General features: G+C 38.8%; 1 protein-coding gene across 1 annotated transcript in view; it reads left to right on the forward strand.

The window, feature by feature from the left end:
* Window positions 1-59: 59 nt before the first annotated feature.
* The window catches only part of LOC104548648 (nodal modulator 3-like), a gene marked incomplete at its 5' end in the record, with an annotated part of 17,531 nt that continues 3,131 nt past the window's right edge, over window positions 60-14,459 (forward strand). The window contains 15 exons of the mRNA XM_010194728.1: window positions 60-284; window positions 1,187-1,318; window positions 2,065-2,201; window positions 2,479-2,566; window positions 3,153-3,216; window positions 4,310-4,405; window positions 6,824-7,033; window positions 7,336-7,418; window positions 8,422-8,581; window positions 8,704-8,830; window positions 9,454-9,567; window positions 10,246-10,373; window positions 10,959-11,100; window positions 11,966-12,049; window positions 13,492-13,602. Coding sequence (XP_010193030.1) covers window positions 60-284; window positions 1,187-1,318; window positions 2,065-2,201; window positions 2,479-2,566; window positions 3,153-3,216; window positions 4,310-4,405; window positions 6,824-7,033; window positions 7,336-7,418; window positions 8,422-8,581; window positions 8,704-8,830; window positions 9,454-9,567; window positions 10,246-10,373; window positions 10,959-11,100; window positions 11,966-12,049; window positions 13,492-13,602 — 1,901 coding nt within the window. The remainder of the gene's footprint in view (window positions 285-1,186; window positions 1,319-2,064; window positions 2,202-2,478; window positions 2,567-3,152; window positions 3,217-4,309; window positions 4,406-6,823; window positions 7,034-7,335; window positions 7,419-8,421; window positions 8,582-8,703; window positions 8,831-9,453; window positions 9,568-10,245; window positions 10,374-10,958; window positions 11,101-11,965; window positions 12,050-13,491; window positions 13,603-14,459) is intronic.

Genomic DNA, 14,459 nt, shown 5'->3' on the forward strand with positions numbered 1-14,459 from the left:
TCCAACTCCTAATATTCTGTGATTCTGCAATACAGTAAATTTCCATTTTCTAATTTCAGTAAGTGGATTGAACTCAGCAAAGTGTGTGTATTTGGACTGGTATTTAAAAACTGGTTATGTCTTGATGTCATATACTCTACAGGTAATTATTCCAGAGGCTGAGACCAGAGCAGGATTGGCTTTGAAGCCCAAAATGTTCCCTGTTACTGTTACAGACAGACCAGTGATGGATGTGACCTTCTCTCAGTTTTTGGCATCTGTCTCAGGGAAGATCTCTTGTTTAGGTAAGCCGGTTTTGAAAGTGAAGTGGAAATGGAAATGGAGAACTTGAGCATTGCGTATGTGAATGAGTACTGCTTAGATCAAGCCACTTGCTGTAGTTAGGCTCATCAGCAGATAAGTAAATTAACTTTCAGCACATAGGTAAAGCAGCTTTTTTTTGGGAGACCTCACAGCCTAATAAAGTACCTTATTAAAGTTTGGAGTAAAATTATGTGCCTGTTTTCAGTACTTGCTATGAGTAAGTAAGTATTTCTTCCTCAAGAAGGAATTCTGACCTGTTTGCCTTCCTCAGAAGATGCGTAAGTTTTGTAAGGAAGTGCTCCTGGCTGTCACTGGGGATACTGTACATCAGACGGAGAAATACTGGAGGTGAAAAAGACATCTAAAAAAATCCCAACAGTGTATGTAAAAACCTGTAGAATGGAGGCTCAGGCTGTTAACAGAAGGTTGCATTTTTTTGTTTTCTTTCATAAACTTTTTGTCTTTAGTTCAGTCTAAGATCCTCTCTCCTGTTCTCCTTGATTACTCACTGATTTCAGCAGATGGTGATTGGAGCTTGACTTTTGTCATTTTGACCCCTTCATTTTTCCTCTCTGCACTTGGTGTTCTGTCTCTCAGGTGTTTTCTGGGCCGTGTAGTCTCTGCAAAGCAGGGATTTATTGTTGGCCTGTGTTGCTTGCCATTAGATAAAAGAATGTGATTAGCAGCCTTAAACTTCCTGAAGAATGCAAAAAAGCACTGGTAAACATGTGCTTAAGAAATAGTTTTTGTTTGAAATGTTTTCTACCTTCTAGAATAATAATTTTAATCTTAATACACACAAAACTTGTTTGGAGTGGGGGTTTTGGAGGCAAAGCTGGCAAGCCAGAATGCCATCTCATTTTCTGCTGTCTTTTCTGTACAGATGCTTGTGGGGATCTGATGGTGACATTGCAGTCTGTGAGCCGCCAGGGTGAAAAACGCAACCTGCAGCTCTCTGAAAGCCTGGATGCAGTGGCCTTCACATTTGAGAATGTGCTACCTGGCAAATACAAAGGTGGGATTATGGGGACCTACTTGAAGTGTTACCTTAATAGCTAAATTTGTGACTTCATCTGTATAGTTCTCTTATGGATACTGTTTATGATGTCCCCAACATGGAACTAGTTTTGAAACATGAGAAAATTTTGAAAAATACTGTATACCAGTGCATCAAGTTTTCCTAATCTTGTATGTTAAACCCTTTTGTCAACTGCTCCTGTAAGTTTTAGGGTCTACATGGCTAGTGTGAGGAAAAAGGGCTTTATCATGAAGTGACTTGTCTCAAGCCAAAGAACAGGGGCACACCCTAGTTCTGCTTCAGAGCACCTCTCCTAAGAGCAATACATGTTTTGGCCAGCCTGCCTCAGCCTAGGAACATAAATTATTTTCCTGGGAAAGGTATAGAAAGAGTATGTACAGATTGCTCTTTTTATACATGAGTCCGAACATCTTTCTGCCAGGTGAAATTGGAGTTAGGTTCTGATGTCCTCTAGGCTTCTTTGACTGTCACAATGGTAGTGCACATTGCAGAACTTTCCAGGTTGACCAGACTTCATTATTGCTTTTTATAATAGCTTTTCTGTTACACGATGTGCTGGATTCCTGGTGATGCTGCAGAGCTGTGAGCCAGGTCTGTTACTGCAGTCATTGTTGTATATCTGGCTTTGGAGATTATTGTCAGGGAGGTTAGAGTGATACAAAACCTGTCTTTATTCACTCAGTTTTACATTACTAGCACGATTTGTGTGATGTGTGTTCTAGTAAGCATTGTCCATGAAGACTGGTGCTGGAAGAATAAGTCTCTGGAGCTGGAAGTCATGGAGGAAGATGTTTCAGGAGTAGAGTTCAGGCAGACTGGATACATGCTGAGATGTTCCCTTTCTCATGCAATTACACTGGTACGTAGGTAACAAACATCTTTGTATGCTTTTAATGAACTTGTGTAAGTAGGTTGGATTATGCTTGGAATCAAGGCTTTCTCATGTCTCTAGGGAGTCATCTAGCACAGCAGCATTGGTGCTTAGAGTGCTCTGGGATTTGTCTTTTAGATTTGGTAAAATGGTCCTGTGTTGGTAGCTGCTGTAAAAGAGAAGCATTAATGTATCTTTAGGCAAATACTGTTTTCATTTAGTTGTTTGGTAGTTACTAATAGTGAACTGTGTTGTGGCTTCGCAGGAATTTTATCAGGACGGAAATGGACCAGAGAATGTTGGTGTTTATAACTTATCCAAAGGAGTTAATAGATTCTGTCTTTCAAAGCCAGGTAACAGCTTTAAAATGGTAGTTTAAAAATGCCAAACAAACAAACAAAAGAACCAGTCATCCTGTTATCTATACAGGAAAAAAGAATGTTTTAAATTTAGATTTTTTATTTCCTCCTTTTTATGTCTTGGAGCTAATTCTCTGTTATGGCCCCTTAGCAAAACAGTTAAAAATGTATTTGGCTTTGATTCAGTTTTCAGCTTTGAACATTTCATCCTTAGAGCCAATGACCTCATTCACAGTTCAATAATACAGTGGTTCTGTAATCAATCAAAGGGTATCAGCTGTGGGACCATAACAGGTTACTTCTGAACTTGTTTGGTTTGTTGTGTTTATAATTATTTTTATCTGTAGTGATGCCTAATTGTGTTTTATATCAGTGTACATTAGAAACTCTGTGCAGCTTCCAGTAGTGATCTGTGGCTGAACAGAGGTGAATTAATTTACATGTCTATGTGAAAGGCAGTAGATACATAGTCAAATTTTGTAATTGTTTCTATACATCAGGTCTTGTGATCTTCAGAATTCAGCCAACATACTAAGCCTGAATTTTTTCAACAGATCATTCTCTGACTTCACGTTTACAGGTGTATATGAAGTGACCCCACGTTCCTGCCACCAGTTTGAACATGAGTATTACACTTACGACACGTAAGAGCAAAATCTGGTTTTGGTCTTGTGCCTATCAGGATGCCTTCATAAAGGCTTCCTTCTCCTGCAGCTGCTTGCTTTCAGCAATTCAGTGTGTGTTGCTATGACTGACTCTGACCAATAGAGGGAAGCTTTAGCAAAGTGTATCAGATGTGTTTTCTTGCTCTTTCTGCTCTTAAAAAACCAATAATCAGCTAAAAGATGCTTTAAAGATGCTTTTTCTGCTTTAAATGGTTTTTTTCATCAACCTTCTGTCTGTTTAATATTGGTTTTTCTTTGTAACAAAGCAGAGATGTTTCAGTGGAAACTGTTGATCACTTGTGAGAGTTGAAATGCAAAAGGAAGTTTACTAGGCAGCATAAACCACTGTTGTGCATCCCTAGCGCCATGACTCTGTGGTGATTTGAATCTGCTCACCCTAGTTTTTGCAAGCTGAATAAATACTCATCCTAATTACAAGCAAGCAGTGCTGATCTTCCAAAGTCAGTCATGTTTTATTGGTTATTTATAGGTTATGATCTGGTGTGTTTAATGGCTCTTTGCTTCCAAAAGGAGAGGATTTCTGCTGCTAGACTACTTCTGATTCATTACCATGGTGCAAAATTAATTCAGCGTTAAAATCTGATTATTTTCTGCTGTGTTAGTCAATTAAAAGTACTTGAAAGAGAGATGTGCTAATATTAGAGCTAGCACAGAAACCTCCTTTTGGCAGCAAAGCACTATTAGACTTGGGGCATCTTGGTGGACTGTGTCTAGTATAACAAAATTTTGAGCGTCCTGCTGTGTGTAAAGGGATTGTATGTATGAAATCAGTCAAATCAGCTTTAACTTGAGAGGAAGCAGGAAGCACAAAGGAGGAAACTGATTTGTCGAATGTCATGCAGTGGTCTGGGGAGTGGTTTGGGGTTTGGAGCTGGAAAATGCTCTCTTTCTGATATGCTGTAATCTCAGCACTACAGCTTTGCTGTGTGATTTGTATACCGTCTTTTATAAAGCACTTCAAACTTAGGGATGGGAGCACAAACTTGGCTAAATAGAATTTGGTTATTTTCTTTAGGAGCGGGACCTTGAATTAATCTGTTTGTTATTACAGGTCCTCTCCTAGTATACTGACGCTCACTGCGGTTCGACACCATGTCCTTGGCACGATTGTAACAGATAAATTGATGGATGTGACTATAACCATTAAGTAAGAACAAAGAAATCTTGGGGCTATAAAAAGGGGTAGAAAAAGACATTTCTCTCCTTTAAGTTTTATTCTGGTTTTAATACTGCAGTGATTGCTTTCTAAGGTGATGGCATCCAACTCTAGATTGCAAGAGATTTTGTGCTAAGCTGTGCTTTGAGTTCTTTGTAGATGGATGGATAATTCCTGGCCCTCATTTTTAATTTTGTCACTTAATTTCAATATAGTCCCTTTCTACTTGTGTGTCATGTTAAAAAGAAAGGATTTTCTGAGGTCTTTATACACTTCAATGAACTGAAATTTCAGAATTCAGAGGGTATTGTTGTAGCTTAGGTCTGAGCTCTTTAGCACTGGGAACTGTTTTTTTCGTTTTTTGTTTCCTCAGAAAGAGAATCTGCTGCTTTAGAGCATTGTTACTGGTGTGAAGAGGGTTATAAAGGGAAAACCATGCAGCGTGATTACACACTAATGTGCCAATTTATGTTTAGCTGAACAGACAGCTCACTAGGGAGCACTGATTTTTTTGTTGTGAACAGCTTTAATTGTATGAGGTGCTGTATCTGCCTGGAAGTGTCTGATAATGATGAGTGTTTTATTAATGCTCTGCTGATGTCCACTTGTTCTAGACTATGGGCTCTTAAACTTTTGAGTGTAGAAAACATTTTCAGAGAACAAATTACCTGCAGAACATTGCCTCAAGCTCCCCGAGTTTAATGAACCTACAACTGCAACTACTGGGCAACTGCAGCAGCTGGAAAGGAAATGTTGAGACAGCAGAAAGCCATTAAGATTTTAAAAAACAGCTTAAGTAAGGAGGTGAATATTATACTGACCTTCTAGGCTGGTTGGGTTTTTTGAGACTATTGTCAAGTGCTTTGAAGGCAGCTCAGTTGCCACAGACCATCTCTTTTTGAGCCTGCCTGAAGCTTTTCAGCCAAAGTCCAATTTGCAAAATGCCATCAACATAAAAGCTCTGGATTTAAAATCAAGACAGTTGTTTTTAAAAGTCTGTGCTTGTGTACCAGACCCATGGAGTGACCTGTTAACTTTCAGTTAATAATAAAACCAAACCAACCTTCCCAAAAATAAAGCTGATTCTTAACAATTTTGGTGGCTTGTTATGTTTGAAAAGCGAGACTGTAGTAATTTATTATTAATATAATGAGACTCTGTGTGTGTCTCTACAGATGTTCAATACGTTTTAAGACAAAAAAAGGGATACATTTTTGTATTGACTTTGGACTGCAGAGGAAGAATTTAAAGCCTTGATGAAACTTAGTGTGATAGAACAATAAAACCCGTTTCTCTTAAAAAAAGACGAATAGAATACAGGTGAAGACTGAAGCAGGAGACAGAACTATCCTGATAATCTAAAATGGTTGTAGGAAAAGTAATAGTGATCATGATTTCAGTTCACTCCTCATAGAGAATTCTGCAATGCTCTGCGACAGTTTTTCAGGCTATTGTAGAAGAGACAGAAGATAAGATACAAAGGATGGTTGGAGACTAGAAGAAATTGCTAGGAAAGAAAGGATGTAAGATCAGGGAAAGTGAAACAAGATGCATTGTTTTGAGCTGATTTAAAGAACTTGTTTAAACTTATCTAGCAGTCTGTTCAGTGGACAGTTCAAATGTGTAGGGCAGATAGGTTAGAACTCGGAGCTTTTCCTGGGAACTGCCAGCTACTGGAAGTATTTGTTCGTGGTAGAAGTTATTTTCTCCTTGTGTACTCTACTCCTGAGAGATGGGTTCTGAGAAAAAGTTCCTAGTACTGAAAAAAACCAAAAGTGAGCTTACCAGTCTTTTTGTTTATTTTGCATAACTCATCCTTTCTGTGTTAAGCTTCTTGTCAGGTTTGGAATTCCAGCCTTTTTCTTTTAGTTTAGGGCTTTGTTAAGGGTACTCTTGCAGACTGGTCCTTTGGCTTAAGAATTTACCACTCCTGCTGGCTTGTCAGTGCTTCTGTGGGAGGTTATTGCCCCTGCACCAGCTCATGTCTGGTACTTGGTGCAAAATCAAGACTCTCTATTTACCAAAATCCAAGCTAAGCTAAGATGCTGGATTCTGCAAAGTGATTGTGATGTAGGCATGGGGTGCTGGCATTGCAGTGGGATGTGGCAACAGAGCTGTAACTTAATGAATGGTTATAGCCGTGGTCATAGAATTTGTGAGAGTTGCAAGTAGGTCCTTTCCTGCTAGCCCAGGTAGTCCCTATGGATGAGCCTTTCTAGTAGTAACTGACATGGAGGTTAAAAGTTTTAGTTATACTTGGAATAAATAGTAGAATTAAAAAGGAATGGATTAAAGAAAAAATCCTGGGACTTGTCTACTGCAGTATAAAGGCAATAATTAACAGATCTAACAAGCTCTTATTCCTCCATATGAAAGGAGATGATTTTATTTTCTCCTTCATATTTTCAGGTCATCCATTGACAGTGAACCTGCCTTAGTTTTAGGGCCACTGAAATCTGTACAGGAGTTACGTAGGGAGCAGCAGCTGGCAGAAATTGAGACGCGCCGACAGGAGAGAGAGAAGAAGGGTCAAGAGGAGGAAGGAACAAAGCCACCAGTGCAAGAAATGGTGGAGGAACTCCAAGGACCGTTCTTGTATGAATTTTCATACTGGGCAAGGTAATACCAAGCTCCAATGGGCCAGGTGTATGCTCTGTACTATTGTCTGGTGTTTCCACCAAACAGAATAATGATATATTCCATATAGGAAAGAGCTGCTCTATGGGTACCTTGTCTGTTCCTGTTGACTGTCGGCTAAATGGAAACTAGTACCACATCATGGGAATGTTGCTTAGGTTATTGCTGATATTGTTTTCCTTGGGGTATTTAGATGGGTTCTTGGTTCAATATGCAGTACTCTCTTCTACACAAGAGCTGCTAATTTAATTTTCTCCTAATTGTATCTTATTTGTGCTTTCTAGATCTGGAGAGAAAATTACTGTGACACCATCATCAAAAGAGCTGCTTTTCTACCCGCCTTATGTAGAAACAGTTGTTAGTGGAGGTAAATATAAATAAAATCTAGTTTGAAAGGAGTCAGTTTTAAGGCAGAAATATATCCTTATAGATGAACATGTGAATAGTTCTTCAAAGATAATTTTAGGAAAGTTTCAATTGCAGCTGTTTCTTTGGGCCAATTTCACTCTGGAATTTGGAAGCGTAGGTTTTTGGTAGAGGGTGCAAATACAGTTTTTATCAGCAGAATACGCTTCCAAGTGCTGAAAGACCATCTGGCACAAAAAGGAAGAACTGGATTTCTGATATTACACAGATTCTCATAATTGTTCATATTACTCTCTTCTAGAAAAACAGTCGTGCAGATGCAATGTTTGTGTGCTGAGTTTGTTACCAAATTCAAGCTTCTGTTCAGTTTTCCTTGTAGTATATTACAATAATAAAAATATTCACAAAAGGTAAACTTCTTGAAAATTGTCAGGGTTATCATCAGTCAGTTGATGCTACTTGTTATGTCAGTGTCCATCTTGCCCTCAGGTTCCTAATTGAACATACTTCATTTGAAATCACTGAAAAATGTTAGATACCCCTTTTTATGTGCTTCTTTGTTGTGCACATTCTAAATACTTTGGAGGGGGAGGAATAAAATATTACTTATGTTATTAAACATGACATATGCTAACCTGAATTTGATCTCAAAAATTTTTGTTGAAGCTCAGCGTAATATCAGTTGGAAGAGAATATTATTGGAGTCTTCTCCACGTGGCTGCAGTATTTGTAACTTAATGAATCTTCGAAGCACTTAGCAAATCCAGAATGTTTGTTTTGAATATGTGCTCATAGCTTTGTAACTTAGTTATTGCTTTTGTCAGCGTTCAGATGTTTAAAGATGTGTTGAGAGGCCATCCAATTGTGTGGGTTGATCTCTTATTCTAAGATAAAAAAACATCCACTGATCACTTTGGAAGTAGTTAAACTCTTGCTGTAAGACAGAATGGTGAGTGTATTTTTGACTTTCTTGTTTTTCTTAAATCCCTTTTGCAATGACCAAGAGAGTTGTCCTGGAAAGCTGATAGAGATTCATGGAAAAGCGGGCTTATTTCTGGAAGGGCGCATTCATCCTGAATTGGAAGGTGTTGAGATTGTCATTGGTGAAAAGGGAGCAACTTCCCCGCTCATCACAGTTTTCACTGATGAAAAAGGTGCTTACAGGTAATTAACAGATTTGTTTTGGTCTTTTGGATTCCTTAGTTAAAAGGCAATGGTGATTTGACAATGTGTGCATGATATCCAAGTGCTTTTTAAAAAATATTATTCTTTCCTTTTGTTTGAAGTGTTGGGCCGCTCCACAGTGACTTGGAATATACAGTTACTGCTCAGAAAGAAGGGTTCGTTTTGACTGCAGTGGAAAGAACAGTTGGAGACTTCAAAGCTTTTGCTCTTGCTGGGGTGACATTTGAGGTAATTTTCTAAACACTTAGGGGTGAATACTGTGTGCAGTTAGAGCTAGACAGGCAAAAATGTTAACCCACATGTCCCAGCCAAACACAAATGGGGTGGGATTTGGGGATAATTTTGTCATGGGGAAACAAGTCTCAGTGGATGAGCTTAGTTGTAGATCATGGCTTGCTGTGCAGAAGGTACTTTGCAAGGTTTATAGAGGGAAAGTTAGAGCCTGCAGTCCAAAAGACTGCCTTCATTTGCTTTTTTATAGTTGGACCACTGTCTCTTTATCCTTCAAGGAGATTTTTTCACATACAGTCTGGTCCAACTAGTGCCTGGTTCTAGTCTTTGGGGTACTTTGTTCTGGCCTCCAGCATGTCCTATGTATGAAGTGACAGAGAATGACTGTTCTGGTGGCACATGCTATATGCAGCTATGGCTGCCCAGATGTTGGGAGCACAAGCTTCTGTAGCCCTGCAGCCTCATAGAGAGTCACTGCAGATGTGGATAGTTTTCTTCTGCTTACAGCTGAGTGCTCAGAGCCAGCACATTTGTGCCCTCTCTAAGGAGCTTCTGAATTGAACCCTTATTTGTAAAACAACCCTTGCTTACACTTAAAACTATTGCTTTTGCAAAAATAGATCAAATCAGAGGATGACCAGGCTCTTGCTGGAGTTCTCTTGTCTCTCAGCGGAGGAGTGTTTCGGTCCAACCTCCTTACACAGGATAATGGCATGCTGACTTTTTCCAATCTGGTAAGTTGAAATTGATTCTTCTGAAGGTGGCTGCATGTGCAATGCTGTGTTACTTTGCTGTCTGAAATTGGGATGATCTTGGCTTTCTTCAGTGGTGTGGGGATGTATGGTCTCCTTTGAAACCATAACCCACAATGAGAGATGTAGGTCCCTTAGAGTGGACAGCATGTAGAATCTTAGTGAGTGAAAGATGTGAAATCTAACCTGGCAAGAGATTTCTCCCTAGCAAGTAGTAGATGATGCTGATTGATCTCAGTTACTGATTTGCAGTGTGTAAACATGAAACAAGCCAATTTGTTGATGATCATTTGAGAGTCTTTAGAGGAAAGAAAACTAATTAGATTATTGATCGGTACATGCATGTAGACATGCCTGAATAGTTTCCTTGCAGACATCCTTCTCTCCTGGTCACTTCCCTGTCCTTGAGGCCCTCGAAGTAAGGTTTTAAGGACATAGTTTCCTTTCCCTCTTCAGGCTTTATCACCTGGTGGAGTTCCATTGGTTTATTGTCCAACATGCTCCCTGTTTTTCAGTGCTTATGTTTTCCAACCAGTTTAACCTACAGTTGGGACAGAGAACTTCAGCTCCCCAGGGAGCTCTTGCAGAAACATAATTGTTTGGAGTTGGTGAATTTTTGTGTCACTATCAGTAAACAGCTTGTTTTATGCCTCTTTGCAGAGCCCAGGACAGTATTATTTTAAACCCATGATGAAAGAGTTTCGCTTTGAACCATCATCACAAATGATTGAAGTGCAGGAAGGACAGAATCTTAAAATTCGGATAACTGGTTACAGAACAGCTTACAGGTCAGTAGAGCTGAAATGCCATGCGAAATGCTACGTACTGTACCATGACGTGTTATGCAAAATGTGTGTTTTCTTCTGATATACCTCTGTTCCGGAAGTTTGGAGGGTACTTTTGAAAGCACAATTTAATTATTATGCTGTGTGTAAGTACTTTATTTAGCCTTTTCTCATGCGTGTGGATACATAGCTAAGCCCAGATGACAGGACTGTAAGGAGAAACATTCCTATGTCAGTGGCACTGGAAGTGACTTGTGCTATGTCTAGTGGCAGAGGAGAGGCTATTCTAGGGTCTAGACCAATTCAGATATCTCACTTCAAGATCCTTCCTTTCCTTGCCCTCAGGGGTAAGTGCTGCTGTTCATGGAGGTCAGGGGACTTGGATTCCTAAAGCTGTGCTCTGAACTGCAGCTAATTCTAATGCTTTAAACAGTTTTACATATACATTATAAATTCCCCTTTTCCACTTCATGCTATGCTAAATATATTAAGTACTTTTTCCACAGTTGTAACAACAAAATATCTTTAAAATGTGCATTAAAACAGCATCTGCATGTCTGTAGCAATTGGTTTTCTTTATACTTCTAGCTGTTACGGTACAGTTTCTTCTTTAAATGGAGAGCCTGAGCAGGGAGTCTCAGTAGAAGCTGTGGGGCAGAAGGATTGTAGCATCTATGGAGAAGACACAATAACTGACGAAGAGGGAAAATTCAGGCTGCGTGGGCTCCTGGTAAGGATTAGAATGCTCTCTGTCATTTACTTTTATGTTGATGTGATAATGGAGCAATAAAATGTGTTTTATTAATTAGTTACCAATTTCTGTTTTCCCATCACGTTTGCTAGCTCAGATTCCCTTGAGTCTTTCTGTATTAGGAAACACAATCATGTAGTGAACAATCATTCTAGAAAAGGGAGACAAACTTAGTATGAGTCTGTTTAACTTGCTGCCAGCATGCTGTGATGGCCTCCCGCAAACACTGAACAGCTCCCATGACGTGCCCTGAGCCCCCGGTCAGTGCATGACTGTGTCTAACAAGTGGTCTGCAGTGTTTTGGTATTATAGCAAGGAATTTTCTTAGGCAAAAGAATTTGGAGAAGCATTGAGTTTTTCTTGTGAAAACACTGTGACAGCATATTTTTAGCAGGATATTTGGTGTATGTGTGAAGCTGATTGTACAGCATGTATGTGAAGTAAGCTGTTCTGCACGAAATGTGGAAGTTGAATTTACGGGGCCACTCTGTATGGAATAAGCAATTATGCTGAAGTAGAAGGCAGTATTTGATCAGGTTTTATTCCTGTTTAAAGTGTTTTATTCCTAGCTAGGTCACTTCACAGCAGATGATTTAATACTGTAATGCAATAAACTATTAAAAGTTCTGTAACAGCCCTTTTGTATTTGCTGGCAGTAAACACCCCTAGTGGTGGTCTTGAGTTTAATTTTCTGTTTGGGATAAGGAAAATTTTAACTGGATAGAGTTAGATCTCTTTAGGTGGTGTATCTTAAATGGAATGTCAGAAAATTCTCTTACTGTCTTCTAAAATTAAAGCACGTATTATTCAGTGTTGGTATTTATCATCTCTATGTTGCTTTTAGCCTGGTTGTGTGTATCATGTCCAACTCAAAGCCGAAGGCAATGATCACATTGAAAGAGCTTTACCACAGCATCGGGCAATTGAGGTAATTTTTTTTTCTTGTTGTATCGCTTAAGTATGAAGTGCATCTATCTAGGCGTTATGTCTGCTCTATCAGCAGCAATGTAGTTGAATGCATTCTGTTCAGACAAGTGGCTTTCAGCAAGTTAGTTCCCTAAATATGGGCCCCATATTGTGTGTCAGCACCATAGCTTAAAATTGAAATAAGATAAAGCCCAAACAGTAAACAAGCAAAAAGGACTATCTGAGTCACAAAAACTATACATGAGGAAATGAAAGGATAAATGTATAGAATACCTTTCAGCATTTCTTTATGGTGTGGAACAAAGCTCTAGTGACTTGAGGATGTAATAAACAGTCATATTATCCTATCATTATATTTAGTTATTAATTGATAGATTTTTTTATTATGCTTTATTTGGTCCAAATCCTGCAGTCTTGACATAGATAAATTTGACATTCAGACTAGCAAATCTTTATAAAAGGTAATAATAACTTTGAATTGAAAAATGATGAAATCCTGTTAAATATTCCTCCATCTTTACAGATTCAGATTAGCTGCCTCACCTTTATCTCTTGACATCCAGTAAAGGTTAATTAGCCTTCGTTAGTTTTCCAGAATTTTCAGTGAGAGAGAATCATTATTTAAGCTCAGACACGCACCTGACCAGGGTGCCCTCCTTTGCAGCAAAACACAAGGGCAGAATTCTTTCAAGTCCTTACTATTTTCATTCTGAGAGTGCTTGCTGGTTGGGAATGGGAAGGGAATGGCAACTCAAATTCCATAAAATCAGATGAAGGTTATGTGCTGCAAGTGACAGCTGTATGCAGGACTAATAGTATCCTGGTTAGCCTGCTGTTTTTTTCAGGAGAGAGAAGTGTTTGAAAGATACCTGCAGGAAAAATGTACAACCTCAGTGGCACTGGACTGTTGATATGGCACCTGTTGTAGTTATTTGAGTGAATGTCTTTCCTAAGTCTGATCAGAGATCAGATTTAGAAACACAAATATTTTGTATTTTAAACAGTTTTAAAGAATATAAATTTATGTATTTTTGAAGTAGGTTATACTATCATGTGAGCATATTCTTCATTAATTAACTGTGTAAACATCCTGGCATAGTAATATGCATCTCAGCACAGATGCAAAATACCGAGACCAGTGTTCAGACATCAGGCAGTCCTGTGTATGTAACTCAGCCTCTTCCAAAAATGTGTGCTTTTGATACTTCCTCCATTTTTAGTTTAACTTAATGCCATCAGCCTTGTGTTGGTAATGCACAAGTCTGTAATTGTGAGCTGTGCACTCTGGAGGAAAGGTACTTGCAATTGGAAAGCCTGCAAGTTTCCATGTGGCTAGTACAGAACAAAATTCACCTTTTGTTTAAAATTATGAGCAATATTGTGTTGTGTTAACTCTTCCTCTGTTGTTAAAAACATGACTGTGTTTTTTTGGTTTTTTTGCAGGTTGGGAACAGTGACATCGATGAAGTTAATATTATAGTGTTTCGGCAAATTAATCAATTTGATTTAAGTGGAAATGTAATTACATCTTCGGAGTATCTCTCCACATTATGTGTAAGTCTAAGCCTTTCCTCTTTATCAAGTGTATTTGCCATTGATTTCCCAATTTTTTTTTTTGCAGGGTCACTGGAAATTGTTCAGTAGCCAGAGCACACATTTAATTCAAATTATGACTAATAGTTTGATGAAGATGAATTTGAATTCTAGATAGAATTAAGATTCCTATGTTCCTCACTGCTTTGCTTTAATGTTTCCATTTTTCATGGGAGTATGTTTATGAAACACTTTCTCAGATTGGCCTGTAAATTTCTGAGTCTGCTTCCCTGATTAGGGCTGCCCTGTCCTGTCCATAGGGAGATTAAGACACCAGGGGTGAAAGGAGTCCTCTGTATCAGAGAACTGCATTAATTTCTGAAATACCTGGAATTTTTGACATGCGTGTCTGCTATCAAGAAGACACCATGTGAATGCAATGCTACCATAGAACACATGAGTTGAAAAATACAGTTATATGAGACAAATAGTAAAGCTGAAATTTTAAAAATTCGAAAGACTTCACTGTGATGTGAAAAAACTTGCTGAACACCTGTGATCCTTTTGGCTTAGAGTGCAAGTGCTGGAAGTATCTGCTAGAGGTGTTAGTATGGTAGGAGTTACAGGTACCATTTCTCAGGTTTAAAAGCTTTTTGAAATATTACCTGCAAATATAAATGCAGTGTCTGGATTTCTTTCAGACTAGTCTGTTATGCATCTCACCTGCCAAGATCTCATTGCTAAGCTGTTGATTTTTTGGGAGACACCCAAGGGACCCAACACTCAGAGCAGATGTGAAGAGAAAATGTGTCACCTTACTGAAGGGCACCTAAGGAAGCTTTCTGTCTTCCTGGGAAAGTTTAGACCATTGCGGTTCA

This window comes from Mesitornis unicolor, unplaced genomic scaffold (assembly GCF_000695765.1).
Source record: "Mesitornis unicolor isolate BGI_N332 unplaced genomic scaffold, ASM69576v1 scaffold8671, whole genome shotgun sequence".
Lineage (NCBI taxonomy): Eukaryota > Metazoa > Chordata > Aves > Mesitornithiformes > Mesitornithidae > Mesitornis > Mesitornis unicolor.